This window comes from Lissotriton vulgaris, chromosome 3_2, assembly GCF_964263255.1.
Source record: "Lissotriton vulgaris chromosome 3_2, aLisVul1.2, whole genome shotgun sequence".
In the NCBI taxonomy this organism is placed as follows: domain Eukaryota; kingdom Metazoa; phylum Chordata; class Amphibia; order Caudata; family Salamandridae; genus Lissotriton; species Lissotriton vulgaris.
In genome coordinates, this window is record NC_141690.1 from 12,372,345 (window position 1) to 12,386,416 (window position 14,072).

A 14,072-nucleotide genomic window follows, 5' to 3' on the forward strand; every position below is an offset into this window, starting at 1 on the left:
AACCTGATTGAATTATTTGTCTTACCCACCTGTCTGGGGTGATGGAGTTCCAGACAGGTAGGAACTGTTGTAATCTCCCCTGACAGGAGTGGAATGGTCAGGGGGATGGAAGGGAAGTCACTGTTTGGGAGTAGAGGCATTGCGTTGTTGTTGCATCTGCCTCTGCCCTTATTGTTGTAACCTCTATATCCTCCCCTGAAATACCCTCTACTGGGCGAGGGTTGGGTGGGTGCTTTATAAGAAGAGGAGGTGTTGTCAGTTTGAAAACCCTTAGAGGCATCTCTATATGAGGAGCGACGAAAGGACGCTCTATGGGTCTGAGTTTGTAAAGCTCCCATGGATTTTGCTGTATCCGTATCTTTTTTCATCTTCTCTAGTGCATTAGCAACTGTTGGACCAAAGAGATGTTGCTGGTCAAAGAGTTGATTTAAGATACTGACCTGTACTTCTGGCTTGAACCCTGAGATGCATAGCCATGCATTTCTACGCAACAGTACTCCCGTATTTATTACTCTAGAGGCTGTGTCTGCAGTGTCTAATGCACAGCGGATTGAGGTATTTGTAATAACCTTGCCTTCTTGTATTAAGTCAGAAGCCCTGGTCTTATATTGCTCTGGCAAATGTTGCATGAGTGATTCTAACTCATCATAATGAGCTGGATCATATCTCGCTAACAAAGCTTGTGTTAGCAATTCTACAGACATTGGCTGCTTGTGAGATGGTGCATTTCCCTGAAGAATCTAAAAGCTTGGACTCTTTATCAGGGGGTGGAGCATCCCCTGTTGTTTGCGAATTAACTCTTTTCCTCGCATTTGATACCACTAATGAGTTTAATGGCAGCTGACCTTTGATGTATGATGGGTCAGTTGGAGCAGCTTTATACTTTTTTTCCAGTCTGGGGTTACCCTGGCTCTGACGGGGTCTTTGAATACCTCTGGTGCATGTCTCACCACTCCACTAAGTATTGGTAATGTGATAGTGGTTTTATGTGACGACAATAGTGTATCCATGAGGAAGTCCTCTTCCACTGGATCTGTGTGTAAGTATACTCCATGAAAAGTGGCTGCTCTTTGAATGAGCTGTGTAAACCCAATAGTGTCATCTGGGGGAGATGGTTTAGAAGGGTATGCAAAATCTTGTGGCAGATCTGGTGCATCTGGCGCATTATAATCCTCCCAGGGATCATCTGATGGCCCAGAAATATTGTCTGGGTCATCTGTGTCATCTATGTGATGCTCACTTTCTACCCCCTGTGAATAATTGTCTTCATCATCATCATCCTGTGGTATAGGGCTATGTGTGCTGGATGGTGAGTGTACAGGAGAAATATCTGTTGGTATCTCTCTCAATGGTGAAGGAATTCTTATGGGGGAAGTTTGTGCATGCTTTTTGAGAGGAACTGGAGGTGGTTTGGGATAGTCCATTTTCCTCTTTTCAGGCACTGTAATGACATGTCCAGTCTTTGGATTAATACGAAGAGTTTTTTGCTTTGGGTCTGGGTGGAAAAGCTCTTCTGCTGAAAAATCCTTTTTCGGTGCCGATTTATCCTGTTTGGGACCGAAATGCTTAGGTTTTTCAGTGTCTATGTCTTTGGAGCAGATGTTGGCTTCGGTTACAAAGACTTGGTATCATGCTTCTTTCTCTGGTCTGTGCTTTTTGGATCCGGAATTGTTTTTCCTGAAGTGTGTTTGGAATCATCGACCTTCAGAGCCGAAGTGTGTTTTGATGCCGAAGCAGGCTTCGGGCCGACTTTTTTCAGAACCGGAGTTATCTTCGTTTCGGTAGACTTGGGAAAGTTTTTCGGTGGCGAGCTTGTTTTTGGCTCGACCAGTTTCGGTACCGATGGCTGCTTCGGTGCCGGGGTTAATTTTGGTTTGAGGACCTTTTGCTTGTCGGGACCGACAGACCGACTCAAGCCCGAGTCGACTGGAGGCTTCTTTTGAATCTTCATTGCAGAGCCAGAAGGCGGGGCGTCGGAAGGTTTTGGTCGGTGTGCACCTGGACCCGGAGGTGGAGGTGGAACCGAAGCCTGTCCCGGAATGGGGGGGTGAACAGGGTCGATGCTTGTACTCACGACCTGTTGACCAGCTGGAAGAAGATAGTCATCTTCTGACTGATCCTCGGCTCCGGAAGCTGAATTCTCTGCTTGGGAAACAATGTTGTCCTGCTGTTGTTCTTTGGACTCTACTTCGATCGGAGCCTCGTCTATGATGAGGTCTGGTGTTGATGAAGATGACTGCGCCATGAAAGACTCTTCGAGCTCGAGGGCCCCTGATGCTCATCTTGGACCGGAACGAAGAGCAGGCCTCACAGTCGCGACTCTCGTGCTCTGGAGACAAGCACAGATTGCAAACCTCATGAAGATCAGTGTGAGGAAATTTGTGTCCACACTGAGGGCACTTCTTCAAGGGTGTTCTTTCCATGAGCCAAAGGCCCAGTGGCGCAGTTAGGCCCGACGGCCCGACGAATGCTGGAATCGAGAAGCACAAGCCTTTCTTCTACATGGGTGACTGAATTACTGTCGAAGACGATACCGATGGTATGTTGTAGGACTGGAAGTCGAAAAGAGATTGGTAACAGGACCGAACGATAAACACATCCAAGCCCGATGGCGGAAAAAACAATCTGAAAATGGAATCGATGCCCATGCGCACTACGATCTACAGGAGGAGTCATCCAACAGACAAAGACTCTTCCAAGACAAAAACAAAGTGCCTCAAACAGAGCTGTTTCCGTACTATGGCTTTCTCTAAATCCATATTTGGGTGGGGTCAAGCGCCTGAGCAAGTTTAAGAAACTGGTTAACCTGATTATTCATATCTTTCTTTATTATTTTTGCTGGAAGGGGAAGTCTAGAAATGGGCCTGAAGTTATTAGCGTCAGTGGGGGTCCAGGTTTTTTTTTTTTTGCAGTGGCAGAATGGAAGCCCATTTTCAGTCGCTTGGTAAGTATCCATCTTTGTACATAAGGTTAAAGATAAAAGTGAGTTTACATGCCACAGTGTGCCCAGCTAGTTTTAATACCTCTATCGGGCAAGGATCATTGGGGGAACCGGATTTGGTTTTAACCAGGAGATTGTAAGTGTCCCCTTCAGAGAGGGGGCTGAAACAGGTACGTTTGTGATTAGAATTTTTATTTGAGTCTGTCCTTGGGTGGGTAGCGGGGTCAGATGTCATTCCATTGGATGAATCTAAATAAGTTGAGAAGATGACATTAACGTTATCAAAGAAGAATTTAGCAATTGTATTGTTGGCTTGCCGGGATAGCAGGGGCTCTAGGGTGGGCAAGAGAATTTATAGTTTTGAAAAGTACTCTGGGCGTGTTTCTGGCCTCAAGGAACTTGTCCATGTAGTATTTTTGTTTAGTGTTTTAGAGGCATCTGTTTATATTGAGCTAAACTTACTTTATATTCCTTTTTGTCTTTGTCCTTGTAACCCTTTCTCCAGTTTCTTTCTAGGTGTTTACAGATAAGTTTCTGGTCTTTGAGCTCCTGTGAATACGAAGGTGCGGAGGGTTTTGTTCCATGGAGTCAAACTGTTTTTAAGGGGGCTAGCTTATTCCCTGTTCTTCTAGCCACTTTGAGGAGGCTTTAGTAGCGTGATCCAGGTTTGTGGGAGATGGGGTGTCAGTAGATGTTAGGAGGCTGTGTATATCCTCCGCTGCTATGCTTTTCCAGGCTCTGGATTCAAAGTATTTATTAGAGGGTTTAGGGCCCGAGTGACTGGGAATGGTAAGCTTAAAAACTATTACTGAGTGATCTGATGATGTTTGTAGGTGGTGACATCAAGTATACCCAGAGAGGGCTCAGTGCAAAATAAATATTTGTGCAGTTGAGGATATAAGTCAATTCTAAGAGGCTGGCAGCATTGTTACCTTATAGTAGAATATGCATTAGGGGGGCGTGGTTTTGACGCCGATCGGGATGGCGGCGTGAGCTTGCAGCTCCGCGCAGGGTCCCGCAATTTCTCCTGAAAACTGTGCCTGGGGCGACCCCTGGTCGGCGCAACTTGTCGGCGAAGTGTTGGGGAACCATTGGTGAAAGGAGGATCCCTCTTCGGAGGCCGCTAGCCCCACGGGGACCGAGGCAGACGACGTTCGAGGTGTTGCCCGGAGTGTGAAAAACATGGCGGCGGCGGCGAGGATCGAGGGTCTCTGAACCGAAACTGAGCGGAGTTGGCATCGGCTGACGGGGTGGACCGCCCGAGCGAGATCGGAGTTGCAGGATCTGCTGGCACGGACCTGGGGAGTCGAGGAGATTGGTGGTCACAGTTGCATTGGATCATTGGAGACCGCGCTCATCTCTGCTTTCCCCCCGCCCCCCCCTCCCTCCTCCCTCCACCCCGGATCTGGAGGAAGTGGGAAGGACGGAGCTAGAACTTTTGATCCCAGGCGCGACGGACTTTGCAGAGGCTCCCTGTCACGATCGCTGCGGAGGAGCACGTCCCCTGGATAGAGATCGTCAGGACCTGGTGAGGTCCGGCCTACCAGTGTAGCTGCGACAGAGACTTCTAAGATGGCGGCTGAAAAGGGAGCGGCCATCACGGGGCAGAGCCGGGAGGATTCGGCCGCGCTATCCCAGGTTGGCGAGGCCTCCCCGTCGATAATGGATCAGGAGCAGAGACTGAACCGGCGACTGGATGCTATACTGGAAGCCATCACCTCGACCAAGGAGGCATTGCAGCAGGACATTGCGCAGGTTGCCACGGGGCTGGGGCTCCTACGAGCGGATCATGCTAAATTGGCGGACAAGGTTAAGGACCATGAACAGCTGTTGTTGGACATGAAACCGGCGGTGGTGACCGCGGAACATAAGATAACGGATATTTTGGCCCGGCTGGACTCGTTGGAACGGAGAGCGGAAGATGCTGAAAGCCGCAACAGGCGGAACAACGTACGGGTCGTCGGCCTGCTGGAAAGAATTGAGGGGGAGGATGCGGTGGCCTACATGGAGAACTGGTTCAAGACAGTGGTGGCGCCGGAGGGTCTTACTCCCTTCTTTACGTTAGAGCGGGCGCACAGGGTGCCGGCTCGCCCGCCAGCGCTTGGCCGCCCCCTTAGACCGATGGTGGTGAAGCTCCTTCATTACAAAGATCGGGACCTCCTCATCCAGAAAGCTCGGGCCTCGGGCCCGTATGAGGTGGAGAACAGCCGGGTCACGATCTTCCCGGATTATACTAGGCGGTCCAGAAGAATAGGGCATCCTTCTTGGCGGTGAAAAAGGAGCTGCGGGAGGAAGGCATCCAATATTCCTTGCTCTTCCCGGCCAAGCTGCGGATAATCCTGGATGGGGCCACTCATTTTTTCCAAACTCCGGATGAAGTATGGCTGTGGCTGGAATCATACCGGGCTAGCACGGACAGGAATAACAAGAATCAACGAGCGAAGCCTAACCCGCCCAAGGTCCGGAAATCTCAGAGGATTCGCTCCCGCACCAAGCTTCAACGAGAGAAGCGGGAGGCCAAATGGCTGCGGACAAGAGAGGGGCGCTGGCAGCGACGGTGGCCCTTACGAGGTCACAGCGGGAGAGTGACTTGGCGGCAACAGATTCCGGAGAAGACGGTGGCAGGACTGGAGAAGACTTTTCGGAGGCGGAGAGCGTAAAGGGGCCGGTGGTCACCCCCCAAACGTCTGATGAGATTTTTCATGGCTGATTCTTCTGAGGGACTTGGGACACTGTATCTGGTAGGGTGGCATCCTGTTGGCGCTGGGAGGGTCGCCTGGTGGGGTGCAGCATCAGTTAGCGGGATGGAATGCGCGGGGTGCGGGCTCCGCCTGGCCGGGGTCGGCGGGAACTCACCCCCTCAGGGCCCTTAAGGCCTTCTGTGGTGGCGACCACAGGTTAGTCGGATGTGTGTGTTGTTTTAGGTTTGGATCGGGGCTCACACTGGGTTTGTAGGCTCTGTCCTGGGGAGTGGGGTTTGGGGTGTTTTTCTTTTGACTTGTTTAGGGGGGGGCAACCGCTGTGATGTGGGCATGGAATGGCTATACCTGAACTGGACTGCTCGATGCTGGTATGGGGACGTTACCTAACTTGAAATGCCTAACGTGGAATGTCCGAGGGCTGCGAACTATGGTCAAACGCCGCAAAGTGCATACTTATTTGGTGAGGTGGGGGGTTCAGGTTGCCATGCTGCAAGAGACTCATCTCACGAAACAGGAATGCATAGCACTACAGAAGAGGTGGCGGGGTCAGGTCTTTGGCACTACTTACTCCGCGTTTGCTAGAGGGGTATTGATATGGGTGCGGGCGGGGATACCGTTCCAGGCGCTGAATCAATTGGTGGATCCTGAGGGCAGATATGTGGCAGTGGAGGGGAGGTTGTATGGCCGGGATGTGGTGTTTAGCTGCATTTACGCTCCCAATGTTGATCAGGCCCGCTTCTTTGATGGTTTGTCTGGCTCCTTGGCCTCTTTCTTAGCGGGGCCTCTGATACTGGGGGGGACTTTAATTCGATCACAGATATGGCCTTGGATAGATCCCACCCACCACTCGTTGATTCCCCTGTACGTAAGTTAGCCGCACACAGGAAGGATTGGCAGGAAAGATGGGGATTACTGGATGTGTGGCGGGAACAGCACCGGGATGGTAGGGACTATTCCTTTTTTTCGGCCCTACACGCCCTGCACGTGAGGATTGATTCGGTACTGTGCAGTGGATCCTTAGCCCCATTGGTCTCCCATACGGAGTATCTGGCCAGGACCGTGTCCGATCATAATCCTTTGCTGATGCATATCCAGTGGCAGAGGGCGCGCTCCGCGATTCCAACATGGCGGCTCCGACCCGACACCCTGGAGGACTCGGTGTTCAGTGACGCAGTTCAGCGGGGCATAGATCAGTACTTTGGCGAGAATGAAGGGACAGCTTCTTGTAGGTCTACTGAATGGGCTGCTATGAAAGTGGTAGTGAGAGGTGTGTGCTTGGGAAAGTTCTCGAATGCTCGAACGTCGGTGTTGAGTGCGCTTGCCACTGCGGAAGAGAAATTGAGAGACTTGGAGCGGCGCAGGCCGAACCGGCCGGATCTGCAGACCCGGCTGCTAGAAGCTAAAGAGGTAGTGGCCGCTGAAACGGAACGGTTGCGGAGCTATGACTATAGACAATATGCCATAAGAGCTCATGATGAGAGGGATAAGGTGGGCACGTTACTGGCTAGACTCGCTAATCCTGAACTTAGAGGCTGCCCGGTCTTGAGCATCAAAAATGATCTGGGGGAGACGGTCTACTCCCAAACGGCGGTACTGGAGTGCTTTAGGACCTACTATGCTGACTTGTACGAGAGTCAATTAGGAGTGGGGGCATGTGACATAGCGGAATATATGGAATCAGTGCAGCTTCCGGGGCTTGATGACGACGATGCGAAGGACCTGGGAGGTCCTGCCACGCTGGCCGAGATTCGGGCAGCCATTAAACACATGGCGAGGAATAAGACGCCAGGAGTGGATGGTCTGCCCATAGAATTTTACCAGAAGTATGCTGATAGCCTGGCGCCCAGACTACTGGTGGTATATGAAGAGGCTTACAAGTTAGGGAAACTGCCCGGATCGCTGAGAGAGGCATTGATAGTGCCATTGCTAAAACCTGGGAAGGAAGCGACTGACGTGAGATCCTATAGGCCACTGTCCATGCTGACGGTGGACTATAAGATATTAAGCCGGATCTTGGCCACTAGGTTGGCCCCCCACATGACCAGCCTGGTGCACAGGGACCAAGCGGGATTTATCCCCACGAAGAATACGGCGTTGAATATTCGCCGTCTGATAGGGATACTGGACGGCACGGTGGAAACGGACGGTACCCAGGCGGTGCTATCTGTGGACATCGAGAAGGCTTTTGATAGTTTGGAATGGGTTTATTTGGATGAAGTTCTAGGGAGGTTCGGCATAGGCGAAGGGTTCCGCAAATGGACGAAGGTGTTATATTCCTCGGCGACGGCGCGAGTACGACTGGGCAATCTGGTATCGGCGGCTTATCCTGTTGGTAGGGGGACGAGACAGGGGTGCTCCCTTTCCCCCCTTCTGTTTGCACTGGCGATGGAGCCACTAGCGGTACGAGCCAGGTCGGGAGACATGTACGCAGGGATTGAGAGAGGTGGCCAGTTGCACTACATATCATTGTACGCGGATGATTTGCTGCTGTATATGGAGGATACGGACCGGGCTCTGGAAGGAGCGGTGGAGATGCTGACTGAGTTCGGCCGGATGTCGGGCCTCAGGGTCAATTGGACGAAGACGTGTGTCTTCCCGCTTAGAGCGACCACGCCCTGCCCCGCCCGTGATATCGGGGTGGTTTGGGAGCCATCTTGCTTTACTTATCTGGGAGTCCGTATTTACCACGAGGTTGCGGACTTATTAGAGGGCAATATTGGGAGGTGCGTACGGGCCCTGAGGGGTTGCATGTCTTTCTGGGCGTCCCTCCCCCTGTCGGTGCTGGGTAGGGTGGCGCTGTTGAAGATGGTGGCGCTTCCGCGGCTCTTGTATTATTTTCGCACGTTGCCCGTCTGGATTCCCCAGAGGGTCTTCAGGGATCTGCGGACGATGGTCATTGACTTCCTTTGGGGGCACGGCCGCCGCAGAGTGGCACTTAATACGTTGCTTCGTCCTAAGCTTGAGGGGGGGATGGCCGTCCCGGACTTTGAGTTGTATTATTTGGCGGCGCAGCTTCAGGTCCTCACACAGCATGTGGCTAGGGTGTATAGGGGACCGGAACATGATTGAGAGCAGGGGATACAGCGCCATGTCTTGGCCTATATCATCATGCAGCAGAAACTGGAATTGCGAGGTCTTACAATGGAGGAGCGGACGCTCAGGTTGTGCTGGCAGAGGAGTCTGAGGAGGGCGAAGGCGGCCCGGCCGTATGCCCCGGAGATACCGATAGGCATGCTGACTGCGCTGCCGCATGGGGGCGATTGGTCTCCATTGTCGGAGTGGGAGGAGCTGGGACTGCAAGTGGTGGGGGACTTGTACGTTGATGGTACGTTGGTACCCTTCCGCACTCTACAAGAACAGTTTGGGCTGCCGGAGGGGAGTTTCCTCTTGCATGCGGCTGTGGTGGCGGCCATGCAAAAGCATTGGAGAGAGGGGCTCATTGAACCGGGCACGACTATGGCTTGTCAGTACGTAGTGATGCCCGCCGGCACCTTTAAAGCGGTGACCTGCCTTCATAATAGGATGTTGCATGAGGGGCTGGAACCGCTCCTAGGCCTGAAAGAGAAATGGGAGGAGAGCATAGGCAGGCCCATTCCTGACACGGTGTGGGGCCATATCCTTAAGCGCACGTGGAAGGGCACGAGGAATGCGCGCTTTCAGCAGGTGCATTTTTATGTTCTGCATAGGGCCTATCTGACTCCGGAGAAAATCAAACAATACTTTCAGGTACAGGAGGCGCGATGTCCAAGGTGCATGGCGTTGGAGGCGGATTTGGATCACCTGTTATGGGGCTGCCCAAGACTGGAGGATTACTGGGAGGAGGTTGGGGGACTCCTCAACGCAGTGACAGACAGGGAAGTGGAGTTTGATATGGCGGCGTGCTTGTTGCTCTTGTTCCCACATACGAAAAACACTAAGGTGACCAGCAAATTTATTGATCTGGGGCTGATATTGGCGCAGAGGGAGATCACTTGGCACTGGAAGTCCAGGGAGGGGCCATCGGTGAGGAGGTGGACGAATGAATTGCTGAGGTGGTCTGACTGCGAGAGTGTGCTCCGTATGAGACAAGCAGTTAAGCTTGACAACGAAAAGAACCTGGAATCAGCACGGGCGTGGGAATTGATAGTGCAGGCTCTGCGTGACTCCCTGGTGGATGATGAGGATTGAATGTTGAGGCATGAGGACACTGCGAGGCTTACGAGTATGGAGGTATATATGTAGATCTGTAGCGGAACCCATACCGGAGCTAGGGGCACAGCACACATCATTAGCGGTTGATGGGGGGGAGGGTGCGGGTGTTGTTCTAGAGTTGTTGGGAGGGGGGGTAGACACCGGGACCCGGGTTGGGGACGGAGGCACTGCTGGGCTGTGCCCGCCTCAAAGGTGGTGGAGCAGGGACGGATAGTGGCGCAGAGGTGGAGGCACAGGGTTCTGTCGCGACAGGGCCCCGCTGGGCCTGGGGGGCGGGACCACAGTATCAACAAGAGACTGGGCTGCAAGCTTGTGCTGGGCGGTGTTGGGGTTGAGTTCAGGGTTGGTGGGGTAAAATGCAGATACATGAAAGGTTTTCGACCTTCGTCCCTCAGGGATGCTCACTGTGATGTCTCACTGGCAATCCAGAACATTATGCCGCCCGGCCTCCGGGATATGGGCTGAATGGCTGTGTATACACTATTACTCGAACTCTGCGGGGGGACACCATGAGTGAGCTGGTTGATTTATTGTATGCAATGGTTTCTAATTCTGCAATAAAAACAGATTTAAAAAAATAAAAAAATAAAAAAATAGTAGAATATGCATTACAGGTGCCGACATTATCTGTAGGAACTCTAGGCTTAGCTCCGTAGTTGCAAGTACCAAGGAGGCAAGGAAACCAAAGAAAGAAATCACTATAGAACGGAGCGACCTGAGATTACCAACATATGAGAGTTTGGAAGGATCAAACTACTTTGATGTAGCAAAGTGCCAAGACAATTAAAATGGTCTTTAAGTCACTGACTAGCTAATTGAAGAGGACAATGATGTCCAAAGTGTAACATGCTAGGGTAATGGGTAGGAAGCATGGCATAAATGGGATAACTGTAGCTTCTCCTTGATCGAACTTTGTTGTTGAAATTTAGTATTGAGAGAACAAAATCTTTTGTTCCAATGTACAAATATGTTTACAGCCAAATCAACTACTGAAATAAGCTTTCGTAACTTTTGATTTAGAAACTGAAGCCACATTTATCTTACTATTCTTGTGAACTCAGACTTCAAACAATACAAGTAAAGTAACATTAAGGACCGAATTTAGAGTATGGTGATAAAAAAATTCACCAATTAATGAAGGAACAAGCTAAATTCAGAGAAGTATCCAACGGCTGAATTTACTCCACCATATGCATAATGCGGTTGAGCAAATTGAGGCAGTGACTTTTCCCTTTGGATTAATAATGTTTCTAAAGAAATTAAAGGAGTACAGCATCAATTTTAGGTTGAATTTACAGTCAGATTAAGAAACATGTATACAAAAAGCATATAAATATATTTCCTAAAACATTCAGTGACTATATCAAAGATCAGTTACCTCGCGACCATTTTGGCTCCATCAAGAGACTGGGTTTCCCTTACTATACCAACAGCCTTTTCTGGATTATTAAGGTGATCGAGATGAATGCGGATGAGGTTGTCCCAGTCTTTAGCATTTTCATAAGCAACAGCTGCTTCCTTGTATCTGCACAAAACAAACACAGTTTCAATTCATCAAAAGACCGCTGTGGCAAGATTTTTACAGTTCATTTCTAATATTTAATTACATATAAATTACCATGGCATTCTGAAATGCTGCATGTTATTAACATCCAATGGCACTCAAGCAGAAGAGTCAGAACATTGTTGGAGAAGCGAAAGGAGATATTACTATAAACATTCTTACAGTATTGAGAAATTATCTGGCCTACAGCTACATCCAAAATAAACACTTTTGAGCAGGAAGGGTTCCACCAGCATTTCATGAAAAAAGTGCTACCAATAAGAGAACAAACTATTAAGATCATGTTGATACAAAGAAATCAGCATCTGAATAACAAACACTCAAGAAGGCAGCTCTACAGTCAGATTACCACCATCACTGCAGTGAAAGACAGCATGTAACAAACATAATGAAAATACAAGCTATCATCCTAAAGGTATACAACTTCTAAAAGACGCAAGCCTCTGTATTCACAGGAGGTATTATTATTACAATGGGGCATCAAGGGGACTAATAGTGTTTATGATTCTTGGGGCAGCCACAGTACTCGAATATAGTCCCTTCAATAAACATATGCTTATCCATTCTCTGCGATCATTTCCTAATAGCAGACACATCCTTATGGTGCCAATTCTGCACAGTGCATCTTTTAAAAAAGAAGACGACTAGGTAGATAAATGTTTTAGTATGTATGTTTGCATCCAAAACCTCAGCTATGGTGCAAGTGTAATCATAGACCTACAGACAAACTTCTAAGAGACCTTCTGCCAAAAAGGTTGGAAAACGCTATAATAGGATACATGAAATCACCTTGCTTAGTGTGACAACATGTATCCCATTTATCATGCCACAGCTAGGACTCAATAAAGTACATTTTATACAAACAATTACATTCAATTCAGTGGTGTCGCACCAAGATAGTTATTTCCCAAGGTGTTATAAGTTCTTTCCTCAAGTCCCCCTAGCTGAAGTCCAACCAACTTCTTGTGAAAGTTACAGGTTAATAAGTACATCAGATGAATTAATAACCAATGTCTTTGAAACACCGTTTTTTTTTTACTGTCCTACCTATTAGTTATGAGATTCGCTTCCAGAGGATTGAGATGCCAAATAGTACGTTTTCTAATGGACACATTTGTAAATGTAAATGTGTTGTATTTGTATAGCGCGAACAGTCACCCGTAAGTATCCCGGCGCTTGTACTCCTACCACAAGGGAACCCCTCCTGGCTTTTTCCTTGTGAGGTGTCCACTCCTGGGCATCCCATGGTGAAACCAGGCATCCCTTGTGTATCGGGGGCCGTTGTGGAGACTAAGCAAGCTATTGCCCAGAGTTGCAGCGTGGGGCCCATGCTTAGATTCAGCACTGAGGCGAGAATATCCAGTCAGAGGAATTTAAGCCCGATCCCGCCGAGGCGGGAATCGAACCCTGGTCCCTGGCCAGCACTCTGCATCAAGGTCTGCCGCTCTAACCATTGAGCCACACTTCTCAATTTGCTCATAGGAACTTCTGGTACTCCTCATGGCCATACAATTAAACAAACTTGAGCCACTTACATCTGAAAAAGGTTTATTGTGATCATGACAGTTTTAAAGGGATTAAAAGAAACTTGGGAAGGAATACTATACCGTTGGTACAATTGTTTCTGATGGGCAGGTCTACTCGCATAGATTGCTCCCATTACTAAGCGGGAAATGAGACATGGAATTTTTTTCATGGACCTCCCCTTCACCGGAGTCACTGGAGTCAGCAACGCTACTTCAGCGGTGTCTTACAACTCCACTGGTAGGGGAATTCCAAACCATATAAGGCACCATGTATGCCTATGAAGTGAGTTCCATCTATTTGTCATGCATCCGATAACATAAGTATGTAAAATGATGGAGCACAAAAATGTAATATAATAAAGGCTGGGAGGATGGGAGCGCGTGAGAAACCTGCACAAGTAATCATATTATCAGAAATAATTTTACCAAATGTAACTAACTTGAACTTCCAATAGATATTAACTCCAGAAGAATGCTGACTTAAACACTCCCAAAACCTCATTCCTAAAGCAAAGGAGGAAAGACCAGGAGAGAGACCAAGCTAGTCCAAGAGGACTGTAAAACTGCATTACTAAACTGAGACTGAGATAGACACCCTATCCCATCTCCAGACAATCATTTTGAGAAAGATATACGAAAGAACCAGACTGTAGCGTTGGAAATAAAGTTCATGTGAACATCCCTCAAAAGAGCTAAAGTTGCAGAGATGCCCCCGAGGAATGAGACCCACATCCCTTTGCAGGAGTGCTCTTAAATAGTTAAAAAATGAGCATGACAGCAAACAACCTTCTACGACAAATAATCTGCTTTCTAACAGCAGATCCTGCCAATAATCATTTAAAAGACATAAACAGATTAACATCTTTCTGAAAATCCCATGTTCATTGGATATATAATGTCAAAGCTCTTTTATGATTCAAATTATGAAGCCACTCCTCATCCTGGTTAGGATGGGATAGAAAAAAGAAAGCAGGCAATGAAATAAACTAAGATGCATGGAACTCCAACACAAACTTGGGTTAAAAAAAAAAAGGTTTGGCCTGAAGCACTATTCTATTTTTCTGAAACACTGTTAAAGGAAGAGAAGCAGATAAAGCCTGCAAATCACCAATTGGCCTAGCAGAAGTGATCAGTACCAAAATAAAGCA

At 48.8% G+C, this 14,072-nt stretch overlaps 1 protein-coding gene across 1 annotated transcript in view; it reads right to left on the reverse strand.

Annotated features, from left to right (window-relative positions):
- Window positions 1-14,072, reverse strand: part of WDR19 (WD repeat domain 19) — a 637,672-nt gene that overhangs the window by 255,000 nt on the left and 368,600 nt on the right. Inside the window, exon 25 of the mRNA XM_086963976.1 lies at window positions 11,213-11,359. Within this exon, the coding sequence (XP_086820102.1) occupies window positions 11,213-11,359 (147 nt within the window). The remainder of the gene's footprint in view (window positions 1-11,212; window positions 11,360-14,072) is intronic.